We start from the raw sequence: 18236 nt of genomic DNA on the forward strand, positions 1-18236 counted from the left end.
CCAATGGCTCTCTGTCCATCAAATCAAATCCAAAGCGGGGCCGCTCTAGCCGCTCTCAACTTTACCATTGAGTTTATTCCTCCCTGGCTGTGTCTCTGTGGGTTTCTCCCCTTTGTCGTTGAGGCAGTAGCAGAGTATGCGGTCTCTTGTTCATCAACCTCTGGGTTAGGGTTGGACATGCAGGAGATGGATGACAACTAAGTATTTGATAAGCGTATCACTAAGGGGAACAGTTAAGATTCAGTCTGACTGTTTCATTCAGAAAAAGGACACTGGGGGAGAGGACTTTCTGATCAAGTTTGGTGGTGCTGATGGGTAAGTAATTAATCTTGGCTCCAAAAATATAAAGCATTTGGCATAATGAGCTTTACCCATGCTTGGATTTTGTTGTGAAACTGCTACCATTTTCCATGAGAGGAGTTCAGTAATTTCCACAGCTAAGGCGAGGCAGGAAGTATCACTTGGTTAGCAAATTTAAAAAGTAGCAGAAGAGACTTATACTGGCTTGGATGAGATGGTGCACCTTGACAATCGGTCTGGAAACTGGGCTGGCCTCATGACTCACTCATCCCCAGTAGATAAGGGGGCAGAGTTCCGAGCTTTGCAGCTGGAGGCTTGGATTTGTCTGTTCGCTCTGAGATCCCACAGTCCCAGGGTGGCCTGTTGGGGTATCAGACACCAGGAGTCCAGTCCAGGATTGCCAGTTTCTTGGACCTGCCAGCAGGTTACACTTTGTAGCTACATCCAGCTGAGACTTCTGAGGTCAGATGCGATGAAACTAAAAGTCTCTGAATTGTGTGCTCTCAAGAAATGACTTGATGGTTTGTGCTTTTCTTCTTAAAGAAGCAGTTTTTCTAAATGCACCATTTGGAGATATCAATCAAAATAGAACCATTAGCTGGCCCATCATCTTCTGAGATAACTGTATACTGTATAAGTATGTGTATCTCTCTGTGTCTCTGTCCCTGTCTCTCTCTCTCTCTCTCTCTCTCTCTCTCTCTCTATATATATATATATATATATATATATATATATATATATATATATATATATTTTAAATGACAACGTAGTAGTAGTTAAAGGAATCAAAGATATATGAGTGACCAGAACTGAACAGTTGTCCTTAATGAATGGCAGGGTTGTTGAAAAGAACAAGGGAGCACATATTCAGTGCTCAGCTCCAAGCCTGAACATCCATCATAGAGGATACTAACACACTCATGCTGAGATAGAAGGTAGAAGTAGGAAGGAAATGGTATTTTTATGACAGGAGAGCAGGAAGCTCTTAGCTCCCCAAGACCTGGGGCCATGTCTGTCACAAGTGTTTATTATCATGATCTCATCCTGTAGACTATACATCCCACATATGTCAATAATAAAATATAAGGACTCATCAAGCAAGCAGCATCCCGCTCAGAGAGCTTTATTTAGTTGTACGGAGAACTTTGCTTCACTCAGTTCTGTGAAGAAGTCTGCCTATTAGCATCTTCCTTCCGTCTAGTCCCCTATTTAGAATGCCAAATGGTCCTGTGTCTCTGGGTTTCTGTTTCAGTGTGCCTATATTTGGAAAGAGTCTCTGTTTGGGCACTTTGACTGTAGCAAAATCATCGGCGGTGAACTTCCAACGGAGTCTGAGCACGGATTTCAAGAGTTCTGTTCATCTCAGTGGCAGAATTAAGAGCTTTAGAGATGGTAGATATTAGTCCAGTTTTTGTCCCTTTGGGTGTGGATGGTGCCTACTAGCTGACTAAAGAAATCATTCTGTTTTCGGAACCTAAAACCTAGGAAGGAAAAGTCTGAGTAGACTCTTTACTGTGACACCGAAGCTCATCTAAGGGACAATGGGACACTTCTCAGCTCCTATACAATCCTAGACTTGCTCAGGTATACACTGGTCATCACACTTTGGTGGCCCAGGACTGTCCTTTCTCACAGGCCTCTACTGTAACAAGACCCCAGACCTTAGCACAACTGACTCCAAGATGGAAGTGCCATCCAGGCTGTAAAACTCAGCATGTAGACAACCCCACCGGCCAAAATGAAAATATCCAACCCATCAAAGCCCTCGCAGTTCTGGGGACGTCTCAAAATATACTAAACTTGGCCTTTAGCTTTTGTAATTCCACCTCTGGTCTTATTAATGAAGTGCGTCAGCCTAGAACATCGTTTTTGTGTTTAAAAGCTTATCCTGGGAAAGGTTCAGTACTACAGTGGGACCCAGTGTAGTTGCTGGCTAATAAAGACTTTCTATTGGCTTCAACCCATGTCAATCGGTCTTCTCTGGTAGATACCCTACAACACTACCACTCAAGGATCACTTTGATCAAGCCTGTTGAAGACTTTAGGCTCTAAAGCCAGACTGCCTGAGTTCAAATCCTAGATCCTTTAGGTATTGGGTATGACTCCTTGATTAAATTGCTTAACCCCTCCGTGCTTCAATTTCCTTGACCTTCTGCATAGTGACAATCACAGTATCTCAGTAATAGTGGCTCAGGGCATCAGACAAGACAATCCCTTGAGGGTTTGACACACTGCCAGGCACGTAGCAGGCATACAGCTATATTTAACACATGAATAACTGTAACTTGGTACAGCAAGCTGGTAGTCCTTCCTGTATATACTTTCCAGGTACACTATTAGCCTGTATCCTAAGCTTCTGTTTTTAACACTTTTTTTTTTTTTTTAAAAACTCAGGATCTTTGTGTCTTTGTGTAGCTAATTAAGCCTCTAACTCACTGTGTAGCCGAGGATGAATGACTCTGGTCTCCCTGTGCTCCTGGCTCCCACTCCTGAGTGCTGAGCTGGGGCACTACCACGTAAGCTCTGTTTTTCACCTTGTAATTTAAAATAATTTTCAATTTACAGAGATGTTTCAGGGAGGAATAGAAAAATAGAATGTAGAACATCTCTTGATACATCCTTTATCTTGATCCACTTGTCAGCATCTTTGTCTGTCTGTCTCTCTGTCTTTCTTCTTTATTTTTTCCTTTCTTCTCAGGATGGAGCTCACCCAGTAGGCTAGACTTGCAGGGACTCACAAGCTTCCTGTTTCTGTCACCCCAGTGTCTACACCAATAAGCCTGGCTTTTGCTCTGTTCCTCGGCTCTCCTTTCCCAAATGTATAGCTCATACTCATCTACATAGATGTTAATTTATAGCACCTGGTTGTCTACATGTATGTTACTTTACAGCACATGCTCATGTACATGTATGTTAATTCATAGCAATGTACTCATCTATATGTATGTAAGTTTTTTCTTGTGTCATTTGAGGTTGTTATAGATTTTACCTTCATTATTTCTACAGAGTGAAAAAAAGTCAAATTCTTCAAATGTAATGCTTGCATACAGATTTGTTTAATGTGCTGCTGGGGGTCATACATGCTAGGGAAGTGCTCTGTTCCTGGCCTATCTCAGCCACTGTTTACTTTCTGTTCTGAGGCAGGCCCTAAGTTGTCCAGGCTGGACCTGAATCACTCGGTAGCTCAGGCCGACCTTGAATTGGAGATTCCTTTTCACCTAGCATAGCTAGGATTTCAGACTCTTTCATCGACTGTGTGTCTTCCAACTCTAAAAGGCCTAAAACTGTCTTTTATGACATCTTGGTTTTCTTTTAATGCAAGATCTACTGTCTTCAGTTGCACACTTAACATCTCTTGTAGCTGGATCCTTTTGTCCCCTTTATGACAAATTTTGTGTCTGATGCTTCCCCATGGTTAGTTTCAAGTTATACATTTGTAGGAGCTATAGATAATGAATGACCTCTTCTCGGGGTACTGTCTTATCTGAAGGCACACTCTGCTCACCTTCCCCCAATGGTATTTATTCTCATCGATGGATCAGTGTGTTTTGTTCCTCTGCTGCACATTTATTATTTTTCTCTCTTGACTTAGTAATTTATGAAGCTACACTGTCAGGTCACACAACCACTGTACCCTGTTCCTTGTCGGAACCCCCTCCTCAGCAGTCATGGGTGACTGTTTTTCTTTGCATTAAATTTAGGGTCTGGCCCATGCTAGAAAACTGGTCTATCACTGGGATACATCCACAGACTTCTCTTTCCTTCTTGGAGATGGGGTTTCCCTGTGTAGCCTGGGCTGTCCTGGAACTTGCCCTGTCGACCCAGCTGGCCTCAGACTCACAGAGATCGGTCTGCTTTTGACTCCCAAGTGCTGGGATTAAAGGCATGGGCCACCACTGCCTGGAGACTTCTTTTGAAATCTTGAGGCAGGGCTGCCCAGGCTAAGACTCACTCTGGGGCTCAGGTAGGCCTTGAACTTGCGACCCTTTGCTCAGCCTCTGGAGTAGCTGTGAATACAGACCTTGCTCTACCGACCATTCTTAACCTGAGCGAGTGTTAGCTGTGATGCCTGCAAATGATTTTCCAATCCCGGCACTTTCTCTGTGTTTATCGGTGAGCTTTTGGCCTGCTATGGGGGAGATATACTCATTTGAATGTCCATGTTGCTGGGAACGCCTTATTGATGGGGAGCTGTTGTTCTAAATTTGTTGGGTTCACTGGATACATATTTGTGGGTGTTTAGATCTTTCCTCTCTTTGTGTCTTCATATATTTCCATTTTTCCAAATGGCCTATAATGCATATTTCCCAATTAGTTTGGTGCTTCAATCCACCGGCTTGGAAAGCGGCAGATCCATTTTTATTTAATTTCGTTGTGCTGAAGCTGAGACCCAAGACTTACACGCACTAGGGAGGCGCTTCCCACGGACTCATATCCCCAGGCCTTGGTCTTCTGGGACAAGCTCTCCATTCTGTAGCTCAGGCTGGCCCTGAACTCTCTATGTAGTTAGTTCCTGTAGACTCTAAATTTGCTAATCTCCCCCCTCCCCCTATCCTGAGGGTTGGGATTACAGGCACATCCCAAGTAGGGAGCAGGTTGAAGGCAGTATCTCAACTTTTATAAGAGTGTAGAAAAGAGTTGTTTCCTGACTGAGAGATGGGTCTTTGTTATGCCAAGGAAGAAGCCAAGAGCGCTCCTCACGGTTGGTATGTGGCTTACCTAAACAGTCTCAGAGCTCTCTGTTGTCTTTGTACATTTTTTTCTCATGTTTAAGATGAGAGGGGAAAACTCCATTTGTTTACTGTACGCCTCCTGTCATCCTTTCGTAGATGTTTCTCAGAAAGCATAACAAAACCAGAATTCCCAAAGCTCAGCCCCGCAGAGAAAAGCAGAGGGTGTTATAAAATTTTATTTATTTATTTATGTTTAAAACCATGGGTGTGTGTGTGGGGGGGGTACACTCCATATTCTTAAACAGGGAAATTTCCTTGCTCAAATTATACCACCATTAGCTCTCCCTTTCCCCTGAAGGAATATTTTACTGGGAGATTGGTGCACCTGATAATATTTATCAAAGCACCCCACTCCAGCTACAGACTACACCTCAACATTTATTTTAAGCATTCAATTAAATTTTCGACAGAATGCTTCAGTTTGTTCTCAGACTCCATGCTCTAAAGAGCTGGCGATTCCCTTCAGTCTGTGGGATTTACAGCGAGTATTCTCAGGTACAAACACAGACAAGTCACCTCGCTGTTGTGTTTTCACGGTGAAAACTCTACCAGCATGCTATGTGGGACATTGACTTCACATCTGCAAGTGAGCCAAACGTTCTTTCACGCCACGTAAGAGAAACCTGCAGTCCAAGTACAGGAGGAAAAGCAGACTTGCCCAAGACCACACTTAACAGACCACTCAGTGTGCTCCAAAGCCCATGCACTGAACATCATACAGAGAGCCAAAGGGGAGGAGGAACCTGTGGACCTACCTCACATGATGGACAAGCACAAAGAGCAGGCATCCCAAGTAGAAGGACAGGAAAACGAATACGCTGAAAAGACTAGATTTCACATACACAGATTCTGAGGAGAGAGAAACAGCTTTGGTCAGCTTGTCCTCGGAAATAGGAGGACTGTGTTGGAGACAGCACCATTCAAAGGATGGGCTTCCATCACATCCATTCTTAAATCCTAATAAAATGTCACTGGAGCTGAGAACTGTGGGAGGCCACTGGGATGCTACCCACAAGTGGCTTCGTAGTGACGACCTGAAAAGATCACTATGTACAACTCTGGAGTTGAGTCCCCTCCCTCCACTCCTTGCCTCTATCCCTCTTTTCCATTATTTCTCTTCCCCCCCTCTTCTTCTCCTCCCCCTCCCTTCTCTCTAATTCTCCTTCCTTATTCCCTCTACCCCCATCTTTCTTGGCTGTTGGGCCTCATACAAGTTAGGCAAGCACTCCACCACCAAAATGCATGTTAGCTTGTTTCTCTTCAAGATCTAATCCTATCTGTACGTTAAATACACTTGAGTATTTTTATGATGGCTCCCCTTGAGAGGGAGACATTAGCATTTAATGACACGATAGATCTCCCCACACAGGACTCTCTCCACCACACTCCAAAGCCAAAACCAACCTTTGATGGATGGGACAATGGTCACTTTCAGGTTCTTTGATCGTTGTAGATTCCAGGTCTGGTTTTCATTTTCTGGTTGAAAAAAAAAAACACAAACAAACAAGACATAGAACACAATGGGTCAGATACTAGACTCTCATCCTCCATTCTGAACAGTTGTATTATACAATATCTTATACAGAGGCCGCTCTGATTGATGTACAAGAACTGGAGCAAGAGCCAACAGCTAATGTGTCAGCTGTCCCTCTGGTGAAGGCTCTCAGACTGGCCTTTGCTTGGGTGCACTTCCGCAGCACCAAGTGACATAAATGTCATGGAGCAGCCTTCCTTCTCCACTGGGAAAGACTTGACCTTTCTCCTGATGTCCACAGACATCTCAAGAGAAATGTGCCCACACCAGATAGCTACATCCTCCTTTGCTTGCAGTTTTTCCTAGCCAGCAAAAATGTTTTTTCTTTACACAGTCATCAAAGACCCTGGAGTTTATTCAGGAACATTAGACGATGCTGGTAAGCCTATAGAGCTACATAATTAAGAGATTAAAGTGTACACAAGTACAAATGTCACCTGACACCAAGGGAGCCATAATACACTCAACAGAAAACACCCTCTGTATAGGTGACATATGACCCATTAGCAGGGGGGCCTGGGTTCTCAATTAACAGTCTACTTTACCCTCTGGGCAACACCATTATTTGCATTTGCATCAGAGCTTATATAACCCCTTGTAATTGGGATAAGTCATGACGATTGGCTTTCTTACAGTCTTGTGAGGTACAATTTTGACAACTGGGATACAACTAGATTTTCCTCGTACATCCTTGTAGAAGGACTGACTGCTGATGCATATAAGTGACTCCTTGGGAAATGGACTTTAAAAATGTTTTTATTTCATTTATTCTCTCTCTCTTTCTGAGTGTGTGTGTGTGTGTGTGTGTGTTGTGTGTGTGTGTGTGTGTGTGTGTGTGTGTGTGTGTTTATGGAGGACAACTTACTGTAGTTGAGCTTCCCTTTCTATCACCTAGAATCCAGGGATGGACCTCAGTCCAGTTGGCTTGTCAGTAAGCACCATGCCACTGGCCCCGGAAACAGAACTTTTTGCATTTACATCGCAGAAGGAAAGGAAATGCTTACTAAGTGACCTCACTTTGTTCAAACTTGTAAAAGACTTTTAAAAAGTTGAAAAGCTGCATAAACTCAATCCACTCAACATTCTAGCACTGAGGGGATAGGAGTTCATAAACCTTTACTAACTGAGGAGCTATTGACAGTTGATGGCTTCTGGATAAGGGAAAAAGTGTGGCCCCTGATAGATTGATCATCCCCATTGAGTGACCCCACATTCCAAGAATAAACAGTCATTACAAACTGGATTCTATGTGTTATTTAACAAAATACATATTAAAGAGGATATGATATTGGGGGGGAGTGGGGAGGTGATGGGTGGATCTGAGAAGAGTTAGGAGTAGAACTGGGGCTTGAATATGATTAAAATACATTGTATAAAATGCTCAAGGAGTTAAAGTATTATATTAGAAAGATGAAGGTACTAAGGGACATTTTGTAGTAGCCATACTACCTTTACATATGGAATTAATTTCATTTTATTTTTTATCCAAATGTCTCTAGAGTGCCTTGCCAAGTCGCTGCTGTTAGCCCCACAGTAAGAGCTAGAGATGAGCTTTTGGCCTCCTTTTCTTCCCTCCCAAGTATCCCTCAGTGCCTCTTACCCTGGATGGAGAACGATCCGCCACAGGCATAATCTTCAGGTTTTATCACAAACACCACGAAGAACTGCTCATCTGGAAAATCCTTCTTCTGTGTAAGACACAACAAACTCACGATTCACAGGGAAGAAAGGCAGCCAGGAGGAGACAGTTCAGGGGAGTGAGGGGCAGTAAGGAAAAGGGAAAAAAGGACAGGCCACCCCTGCTCTCGAAGTCCCCAGAAAGGGCTCCCACATTCTCACACTCTGCTCCAGACCATCTATGGACATTACTCCATCCAATCATGAATATAAGTGGATACATGGAGAATTTAAAAATCGGTGCCCATGTGAGGACTTTGTATGATAATAAACACAATAAACCATAACTTCAATTGCCTAGATTATCAAATGGCCTTTGTATATACATGTACATATACATACGCATATATTTGAGATGGTCTTGCTATGTAACCCAGGTTGACCTTGATCTCTTGATACTCCTGCTTCAGCATCCTGCATGCTGTCATTACAGGTATGCGTCCCGGAATTTATCAGTTTTATTTTAAAATTTAATGAAAAGTAACGTGTCTAAAACTATGCAGTAAATAGTTAGATAAACAGTGGAGGCCAGGGAGTCAAAGGGCTTGGGTTAGGACTGGGCTGTGGCGCTAGCTTTGATTTCTGTACCTGTGCTATTTTTTTAGTCCTGGTTCATGAGTTAATTCACATTGGTGAAAATGGGGTTGGCAAGATAACCATACATTATAGTTCTTTAATTCAGGCATTTTTGTCAAGCTCAAATTTCTGACATTGTGTTTAGTTCACCAAGAAAATGTCTTAACCCGAGAAGCACAAGTCCAGGAAAAGAGTGACAGTTTACTGCCAAATCCACTGAGGTAGCCGTGCTTACTGCCAAATCCACTGAGGTAGCGGTGCTATAGCTATGGCTAAGCTTTGCCTCTCATTAACCTGGGAAGAGAGAGGATCACCTGAGAAAAATGTCTTCCTAAGGTTGGCCTATAGGCAAGTGTGTGGAACCTTTTCTTGATTGAAGATTGATATGGGAGGGCCCAGCCCACCATGGGTGGTGTCCTGGGCAGGTGGTCCTGGGTTGTATAAAAAAAGCCAGCAGAGTGAACCATGGAAAGACAGCCAGTAAGGAGCATGCCTTCATGGCTTCTGCTTCCATTTCCTGCCTCCAGGTTCCTGCCTTGACTTCCTGCCCTTGCCCTATTGCATGATGGAGGTGTAAGCCAAATAAACCTTTTCCTCCCCAAGTTGCCATTGGTCATGGTGTCTCATACAGCCCTAGAAAGCAGATGAACACCTATTTTGTTATTTGTTTTGTCTTTTTTTTTTGTTGTTGTTTGGGGGAACCACGTCATTCTCATATGCTAAGGCAGAAATAAACATGAACAGCAAGACATAGAGGGTATTAAATCCTTGATGCTCAAAACCTCAAGTTTGACTGATAGAAAAATCTGATATCTAAATTATACTTATCTTCTCTCCATTTTTCATGTATTAATCAACAAGCGATGTTGCCTTAGGCTACAGGGACAGCTCAGGTCTCAGATTTAGGTACCAACCTAGAGACTGGGATAGACTGTCTCTTGGAATATGGTGGCATAGTATATATACATTTTTTTCCTATAAAACACCACTGAAGTATCGGTTTAGTTACAAATACCAAAAGGATAAAGTGTTCCCCAAATAGGGCCCATATGCCTTTGGATCTGTTATTCTGTCTAGAGTTCAACCCAACTTTTGGTAAGAGTTACTGGTAGAAATTATTATAATACATTCGATTGCTTTAAATGGCTGTAATAAACTTCACCCTAAATTATCACACCTCACTGAATAAATGGGAACCATCTGGCCTTAGCCCTATAAGCAATCTGTCAAGTATTTATCCTACCACCCTGTAGAGTCCCAAGAACCCCCAAGGGGATAAAAGAACACCTGGAAGGATAGTGTTGCCCACCACCACCCAGGCACTGACTGTAAGCAGAGCACCATTCATTTTTAAACCAATCAGGAAGAAAAGAGATCCAAGGTACATAATGAACAGGTTTCTCCTCTGGACCAGCGGGCCAGTAACTCTCAGTTGGGCCCCATGACTGCTGTGACCTCCGAAGCAATGTCTCACCTGCAGTGTGATGGCGGCTTTCTTGGTCATGGACTGATAGACACCATTGAATTCCACATTGTGGTCCAGATCATACACTGGACACTAAAGCACAGGAGAGACAAAAGAGAGGGGAACAGCATTATCACTCCGTGTTCTTCCACAGGCAGGTGTCAACTCTGTGCCACCAGCATCACAGGCCGGGGGAATCAAATCAGTCTAGGCACCATGGAGCTATTCTGCAGAACAGTCATGAAATGGTCCTCTTAAAACTTGGGCTTTGCCTGGCAGGGTGGCGCACACCTTTAATCCCAGCACTCAGGACACAGAGGCAGGAGGATCTCTGAGTTTGAGCCCACCCTGGTCTACAGAGTGAGTTCTAGGACAGCCAGGGCTACACAGAGAAACCCCATCTCAAAAGACAAACAAACACCTTTTTTTCAGCTAACGTTTTGTGATACCAAAAGGATCTGATGTCATGATAACAATCTAAAACCAAAACTGGTGGTAGGTTTTAATTTTATTTTCCTCATTGAACTCACAACTGGATTTTCTTTGTTTGCCATGGCCCATTCTCTCCTGCCTTCTTTTCTTTGTCTTGGTGAGAAGCCAGCTACTTCTTATCGCTCATCAGAGTCAGCAAACACGGACTGCCCACTCAGGCGTATGGGCATTATCTGGTATGTTGTTATTATTTGGCATTTGGGGGAGATGAATGGTAAGAGGAGGACACCAGTCCCCCGCCCACCTATTCTGGAACACTGTGATCTTACAAGCCAGGAGGCTGACGTGACAGTATCGGGGCTCACCATGATGTTCTGAACGGAGACAACTGAGCACGGATAAGCCTTCTCAGACACCACTTTAATGATAACGGAGTCCACGTCTTCAGGAAATTTGTATAGAAAATACTGAGAATGAGAAAAAGAGGGACGTGATGTATTAATCTTAGGATGTATTTAAAGAAACTCAAACCATCATCCCACACGCACGGGACTGTTTTCTCTACCATCATGTGCGAATTTACGATGCAAAGCTCAGTGACTGGTCCCCGTTTCAGACACCCATTCACCTCATACATATTGAGCAATGAGCTGCTCCTCGCAGGGCGCTGCATCAGACATGAGGAAGATAGCAGCAGAGGCAAGTGGCCGTTTACACAAGGCTGCCTTGCCATTTTATGAGATGGACATTTCTTATCAACCTGCTTATACTGGGCTCCATTCCACTTTCTACTTAGGCACCCCACTGTCAGCCTCTTTCAAAGTTACAGGATGTAACGTCAGACAACAGCTCTTACTGTGTGCTAGTTGTGAAATACAAAACCACACCTTGAATGGCAGATGTTCCTGTTCCTCAAGAATTTTGACCTTGTCAGAGGGAAGAATTAGCTTTACGTCATTCTTTCCTAAACCTTTTGGTAAAGAATCCTTTCCCCGAGATAGTCTTGAGAAGATACTTAGATCAAAAGATTAAGTTTGACATTGAGAGCCCTTGAAATATGTTCATGGCTGAGGGTAAATGTATCTTTTAAATATCAGTAGACTCTCTCTCTCTCTCTCTCTCTCTCTCTCTCTCTCTCTCTCTCTCTCTCTGTGTGTGTGTGTGTCTCTCTGTGTGTCTCTCTCTCTTTCTGTATGTGTGTGTATGCACACGCACGAATGCGTGAGTATGACATGTGTGTGTGCCTGCAAAGGCCAGAGAGGGTGTCCACTAAGACCCGAAGGCAAGCTATGTACATTCATTAGCCACCGCCCAAGGCGGGTGCTGGTGACCGCGCTCCCATCTTTTGCAGGAGCAATGTGTACTCTTGACCTCTGAGCTCTCTCCTAACCCACAAGCAGCATTGCTAACAAAAAGAGGTGACATTATTGACCTACCTCAGTTACAAATTCATTGGAAAAACACATTTTTTTTTTTTGGTTTTTCAAGACAGGGTTTCTCTGTATAGCCTTGGCTGTCCTGGAACTCACTTTGTAGACCAGGCTGGCCTCAAACTCAGAAATCCGCCTGCCTCTGCCTCCCAAGTGCTGGGATTAAAGGCGTGCGCCACCACCACCACCCGGCACACATTAACTTTTAAACATTTTAAACACATTTAAAAATGGAGGATGTGTGTGTGTGGAGAATTTAGCCCAATAATTTTAGGTTTGGCAACTGTATAAGAAACATCAAATTTGTGATTAAGGTTTTGTGGAAACCTACAAAAACAGTTCTGATATCTTACAGACCTAGTAGATATATCACTTTTTAAAAGAGATAAGAAAGTCAAAATTTAATTTTGTATTCTAATATGGCCTTTACTAATGTTGTTTTGAGAACTAATTCAATATAGATAGTCAGAATTTTAAAATGCCATTCACGTTCCTGTTTAGAAATCTTTCCATGACGTGTAATTTGGAGCATGATTCAAACACACACAAAATCGGGTTATTCCAAGGAGAAGCCTAGAGGTCCCAGAGTGGTCTCAGAATAGCCATACTTTCTAACTCAAGAGTATTAGTGTGAGCAATGACTATATATCACTAGCTGCTTTATGTAACATTTATAAATATGCCAAACTATTATCAGTCCAATTTATCTCTAAATCACTACAAACTCCAAAGGAGTATTTTTAGACCCCTACCTCAAAATATGTTTTAATCAGGAAGAAAGATTCTGTTTTTATTTTATGTGTGTGTTTTGCTTGCATCTATGTCTGTGTACCCACATGCGTACAATGCCCGAGGAGGCCAGAAGAAAGTATTCTATCCCCCAGAATTAGAATCAGATGCTGCTAGGAACCACCGTGTGGGTGCTAGGAACCAAATCCAGGTCATCTACAAGAGCAGCTAATCGCCCTTAATTGCTGACCCACCTATCTAGGTCCCCCAAATATCACTTGAATTTAAATGGTCACTAACTATTAAGAAGAACAAAGTGTGCCTGCTGCCTTTCTTGCCATTGGGTGTCAGTATGTACATAGGATGACTTTCACAGAAAGGAACTTTAGATCTTAGTTTTGTTGGGGGTCAGTTTTTGTGTGTGTTTGTGTTTGCGTGTGTGTGTGTGTGTGTGTGTGTGTGTGTGTGTCAACTGGTAGAGCACTTGCTTAGCACGTGCAAGGTCCAGAGTTCAATCCCCAGAGCTACAAACAGAAGCGGGGCGTTCATTTACACAGGTTTACTGTTTTGAATAGCTATTGCCAACACGAAGAATGACATCCTATGGGCCATTTGAAATCTGCCATCATAGAGGACAAAAAGGCCTTGTGCAAACAGGGAAGCACCAGAGAAGCCAGGCGGGTTAAGCAAAGGGCTTACCTCCTCGATGGAACAAGGTGCACAAATGTTCTTCCTGGAATGTCGGGAATGACATCGTTTTACAACCTTGGGATCCCTTGCTGCCTGATGAGACAGGCTCTGCCCATAGCTCCCAGAATTTTTGTTTTTATTTATCCCAGACCCTTTCCCCTAAATCTTGAGCATTGCTTTTAGGCCATAAAACCGATCCATCATGAATGATGTCAAACCTAAGTGACTTCTACGTTATCTTAGGGCCAGGCCGGTGCTGACACCCACAGCTTTTATGCTCACTTCAGTCAAAATCCCTAGACCCTACATCTTGGGCACTATCTCTGAGTCAATAGTACTCATTCTTGTGAAAGAAGCCAGATGTCCTTTGTAAAGAATCTCAATGTAAATATACCTTAAACTATTGTGTACTTGGAACTAAGTTGTTACCTAAACACTTTTTGTTTTGTTTTGTTTTCTAAAAATTGTGCTGTACTTGAAAATGACTAAAGTAAAATGATGTGGGGCAGACTCTGGAAGCCCTGCTCCAGTGCCCGTTCCAATAAAATCAGGGGGAGCCCAGTTTCATCCTTACCTCATCCTGATTGTCCCCCCCCAAAAATCCCCAACCCCCAGCCCCCCACCCCTCCACCCCACCCCTACCCCTCACCCCACCTGCTGTAAAGCCTGCAGGGAATCACCACAAGCTGCCTTGGAGGAATTTATACCCCAGGAATGGACAGAAGCTACACATCAAGTTTCTCCCTGTGTCAGACTGTTGTGAAATATTTACAGGCACATCAATGATTGTATTAGACTTACAAAAGTCTATACTATTTAATCCCCAGTTTTACTGTATTCAAAACAAAAGCTAAGTAAGCCTTTATGAGCAAATTCATCCTAAAGCGTTCAAAGACATAGAGTAAGTATTGTGGCTGGAGAGCAATCTTTTCTTTCTGTTTCGAGACAGTGCCTAAGTGTGCAGCCTAGGCAAGCTTGGAACTTGCTACATAGCTCAGTCTGGTCTCTGATTCACATTTCTCTCGCCTTGATGTTGATGTTTAAAGTGCTAGAATGGTGGTGTGAACCGCCATATAGGGCCAAGAACCTATTTTGAACTTGTTATAGCATAGATTCTTTCAGAAACCACGAAAGAAGAAGAAGAAGAAGAAAAAAAGGTAGTTAGAAATGTCATCAGAAAAACAACCTCAAAAAAAGTTTCATGGATCTGTTCTGCTTGGGGTTATTTTTTATTGAGGAACACATAAAAATAGCTAATTATTTTTACTGACAGGGCACACAAATCCAATCTGCCAATTTTGCGGCAGGAATGGGACTCTGACTTATTTTTATATTTTCAGAACAGCCGTTGCATATGTTTGCTGTCCTTCCACGTTCTGTCTCCCCACCCCACCTCAATCACCAGGCTATAATCCCCGGGTTTGTGCTTGTCCTTCCCACAGCACTTAATACGGACCATCCAACATCCCTTGCGACATATCAGACACGTGATTTCACTCAATGACGTAGGCACCTAGGAACATGAGCATGCTTCCCATTTTATCCCAATAAAGGTGGTAAGATTAAATGCTGGGTTCCTATCTGAGTAACAACCAAGAGGACATAATGCAAGATCCAGGGTAATAACACATGCTGAGTTCAGTCTCCCTGTCCCATGGTTTCTGTGTGCAGCACCAGCAGGTGGGCTCTTCGTAACTATGGGAACCCTTCACTTACCTGAGGTTGAGAGGGGCTGGCAGTGAAGTAGAAGGCAACATTTGTCCTGAGAAATATGGGGGGAAAGTGAGAGGAAAGAATGAGTTGGCAACAAGAACAAGCTACTTAAAGGAGAACCTCCTTAGCCCAGGTACCTGGTACCTTACCCTTTTGAAAAAGATTTGGTTCTGTTATTTGATAAACTCTAGGAAGACTTTGTGGTTTCAACAATAAAGAATGATAAAATTAGGGGGGGAAGGTTGTTTTTTTTACATCTTTAAATATCCATTAGGTCATTATGGTTGCTTTTGCCTTTGGACTCGTTTAAGATATTCCAATCAAGTAATATAATCAATCAAGCCTGATCTTGAGAGGTGGGTAGCCAAAGAGGAAATGCAGGTGTGAGTCCTTTTGAGTAAGGTAGGTGATACTTCACATTAACTTTAATGGATCCACAGCAAAAGAGCAGAGCTTTAAAAACAGGGTGACCTAATGGCCACTGTGGGACAATTGTCAGGAGTAGCACTAGGCTCTTCTTGCCCCAAACTTCTCCCCAGGCTCCTGCAACACCTGCTGAATTCTCCAAAATTTCATCCTCTTTGACTTTAGGTTTGTCATCTAAAGCCCATCTATCAAATAAAAGCACCATCCAAAGAACACAATGAAGTTACTTGCTCTCTAAATGGAATTTACTGTGAATAGTTTTATCAGATATGAAGCCAGCAAGGATCCAGGCACAGAGAGAGGGAGAGGGCTAGAATTTTGTAAGAGGCACAAGGTTTTGTATGCCTTTGTAAGAGACATAAGGTTTTCCTGCACTCTCTGGTATGAACATCTGTGGAGTATTTCAAGAGGATGGGAAATACAAAGACAAATTTGTTTTCCGCAAGGGCTGCCCTTTTGCGCATGCTCTTTGTGGTGCTGGCCTCAACACTGTAGATCACTCTGGAGTCCACCATAGCTGATTTCCCAAGTCTGATAATAGAGCCGCTCTCCCAATGTGTCTCCCTCCTTGCATTTCGAGTCTGAACCTGAACTTCTGGGCTCTTCAACCATCCTTATTCCCTAGGATTCTCTGAAGACTTTTTTCCACTGCCAATATTCCTCTTATTAAAATGAAATGATTTAAAATTCAACAATTTTTTTTAGAAATGGCATGTCAAGACAATTAGGCAAGATGCATATAATAAGAGATATTACTTAAGGTCATAAAGTTTGAGCACCATTTATAAAAGTAATGGCTGTTGCTTGGGCTGTCACCGGCCTGGTCTCAGAAGTGAGCTCACAGAAGTGGATGAAACGTTTATATATTAACTCTTGGCATAAATTGCTACCCACATCGGTGACTGGTTCTACAGTAGCACTGTAGTAAACTTCTGACCTCGAGTCATCTAAAGATGCTAGCATCAATATCAGATCAAGTGGTGTGTCCACTTTAGAGTCCATAGCCAGGGTAAAGGCCAGAGTGCTGTGCTGTGTGTGGCCTGGGACAAGCCCTTTCAAATCTGGGAAGTGTCATCTGCTGTTAGCAGGGCAACATGAGACCTTTAGTGCTCTCATTGCCAGATCAGAGGAATGACAAAGTCAACACTGACTTTCTAGGTTAGCAACAGAAAGCATGAGATTTCCTGAAGCAATCTGGGTACTTTGACCAGGAATTTAATTTTTATAAATGTCCCTTATGATTTGAGTGACAATTGTAATACTGGATCAACATAGACTTTATGTTTTCTTGTTTTGTTTTTGTTTGTTTGTTTTGGTTCCTTGGGTTTTATTGCCTTTAAAACGGAAACATTTAAGCCTTATGGTTTTTTGTTTGTTTGTTTGTCTGTTTGTTTTGCAGAGCTAACAGTAGCTACAAAAGCAACAGTATGACCATGGAGATGAAACAATATTTGCTAGGGTGGCCCTGACTGAGGTGACCAAGGTGCATCTTATCATAGGCTCCTATTAGTTAACAGCACAAAGCTAAGGAAACTCACTGGCAATTCAGTGTCAAAGCAAGAGGCATCCAAGTTTCCATTCATTTGTTTCAAAATGAAACACAGGAAACAAATGCTTACACAAGCTGCTTTGGCTATTAAAGTAAGGGAAGAAGGGAAAGGAAAGACTTCTGAAGATAGGGGAAAGAGTATGCAGAAGGGCAAGCAGACTGATGGAGTAAGAAGAAGTATTTATAGGAGAGTAATAAAATAGAAGACAGAAGAAAAGGTGAGTTCCTGGAGAGCCAGGAGTGAGGGACTGTAAGAGTCACAGGACCGAAAGTCTCATATCAGTGAAGTCCTGGCAGGGTGCAGAGGGTGTTCCAAATCCCACTTTGTTTGTTGAGGAAATGATGTACTATTACTCTGCGCCATGGACTTCACACTGTCATTCTCTGTTATCTGCTGATTGCCATCTGTTGTGAGCTCCCTTCCAGCCCCTGCCCTTCCGGCCAGCCCTCCTGTTACCTCTTGCTCTCCAGGGTTCATCCTTTTGGGTTTGGGATCTGCCCCCGTGCACCTGGATCCCACTATTTCTTCCTGTCTCTGGGACTCAGCATCTACAAATATCAACCCCTTATTTATCGGCTTTGTCTTTTCCACTCTTCATTTGTCTCTATCACTTCAAAATAAGTAACAGACTAATCTAACTAAGTCCTTCCTTTACTCTTCCTCGTGTGTGTGTGTGTGTGTGTGTGTGTGTGTGTGTGTGTGTGTGTGTGTGAGAACATGAACATGGGTACCTACACATGTGGGAGAGCAGGCCAGAAGTCAGGCAATATTGAAGGTGATTCTCTATTGCTAACCACATTATTTTTCTTAGTTAAATCTTTTATCCTTTGAATATCTTGTAGATGTCTACAACATATGTTAAACATTTCTGCCCCTGACTCAATTACTCAATTCCCCCTGCTTCTCTCCAGTATATTTCACTTCTGGTTTTAATTCTTCTTCCTCCTCCTCCTCCTCCTCCTCCTCCTCCTCCTCCTCCTC

The 18236-nt window shown here is 43.0% G+C and overlaps 1 protein-coding gene across 3 annotated transcripts in view; it reads right to left on the reverse strand.

Annotated features, from left to right (window-relative positions):
• Positions 1-18236, reverse strand: part of Sidt1 (SID1 transmembrane family member 1) — a 91696-nt gene that overhangs the window by 34890 nt on the left and 38570 nt on the right. For all 3 annotated transcript variants that reach the window (XM_029544607.1, XM_029544606.1, XM_021208858.1), the window contains exons 4-9: positions 15283-15328; positions 11083-11184; positions 10295-10378; positions 8168-8255; positions 6438-6509; positions 5789-5882 (exon numbers count right to left, since the gene is read on the reverse strand). In XM_029544607.1, coding sequence (XP_029400467.1) covers positions 5789-5882; positions 6438-6509; positions 8168-8255; positions 10295-10378; positions 11083-11184; positions 15283-15328 — 486 coding nt within the window. The remainder of the gene's footprint in view (positions 1-5788; positions 5883-6437; positions 6510-8167; positions 8256-10294; positions 10379-11082; positions 11185-15282; positions 15329-18236) is intronic.

Source organism: Mus pahari, chromosome 12 (assembly GCF_900095145.1).
Source record: "Mus pahari chromosome 12, PAHARI_EIJ_v1.1, whole genome shotgun sequence".
In the NCBI taxonomy this organism is placed as follows: Eukaryota; Metazoa; Chordata; class Mammalia; order Rodentia; family Muridae; genus Mus; species Mus pahari.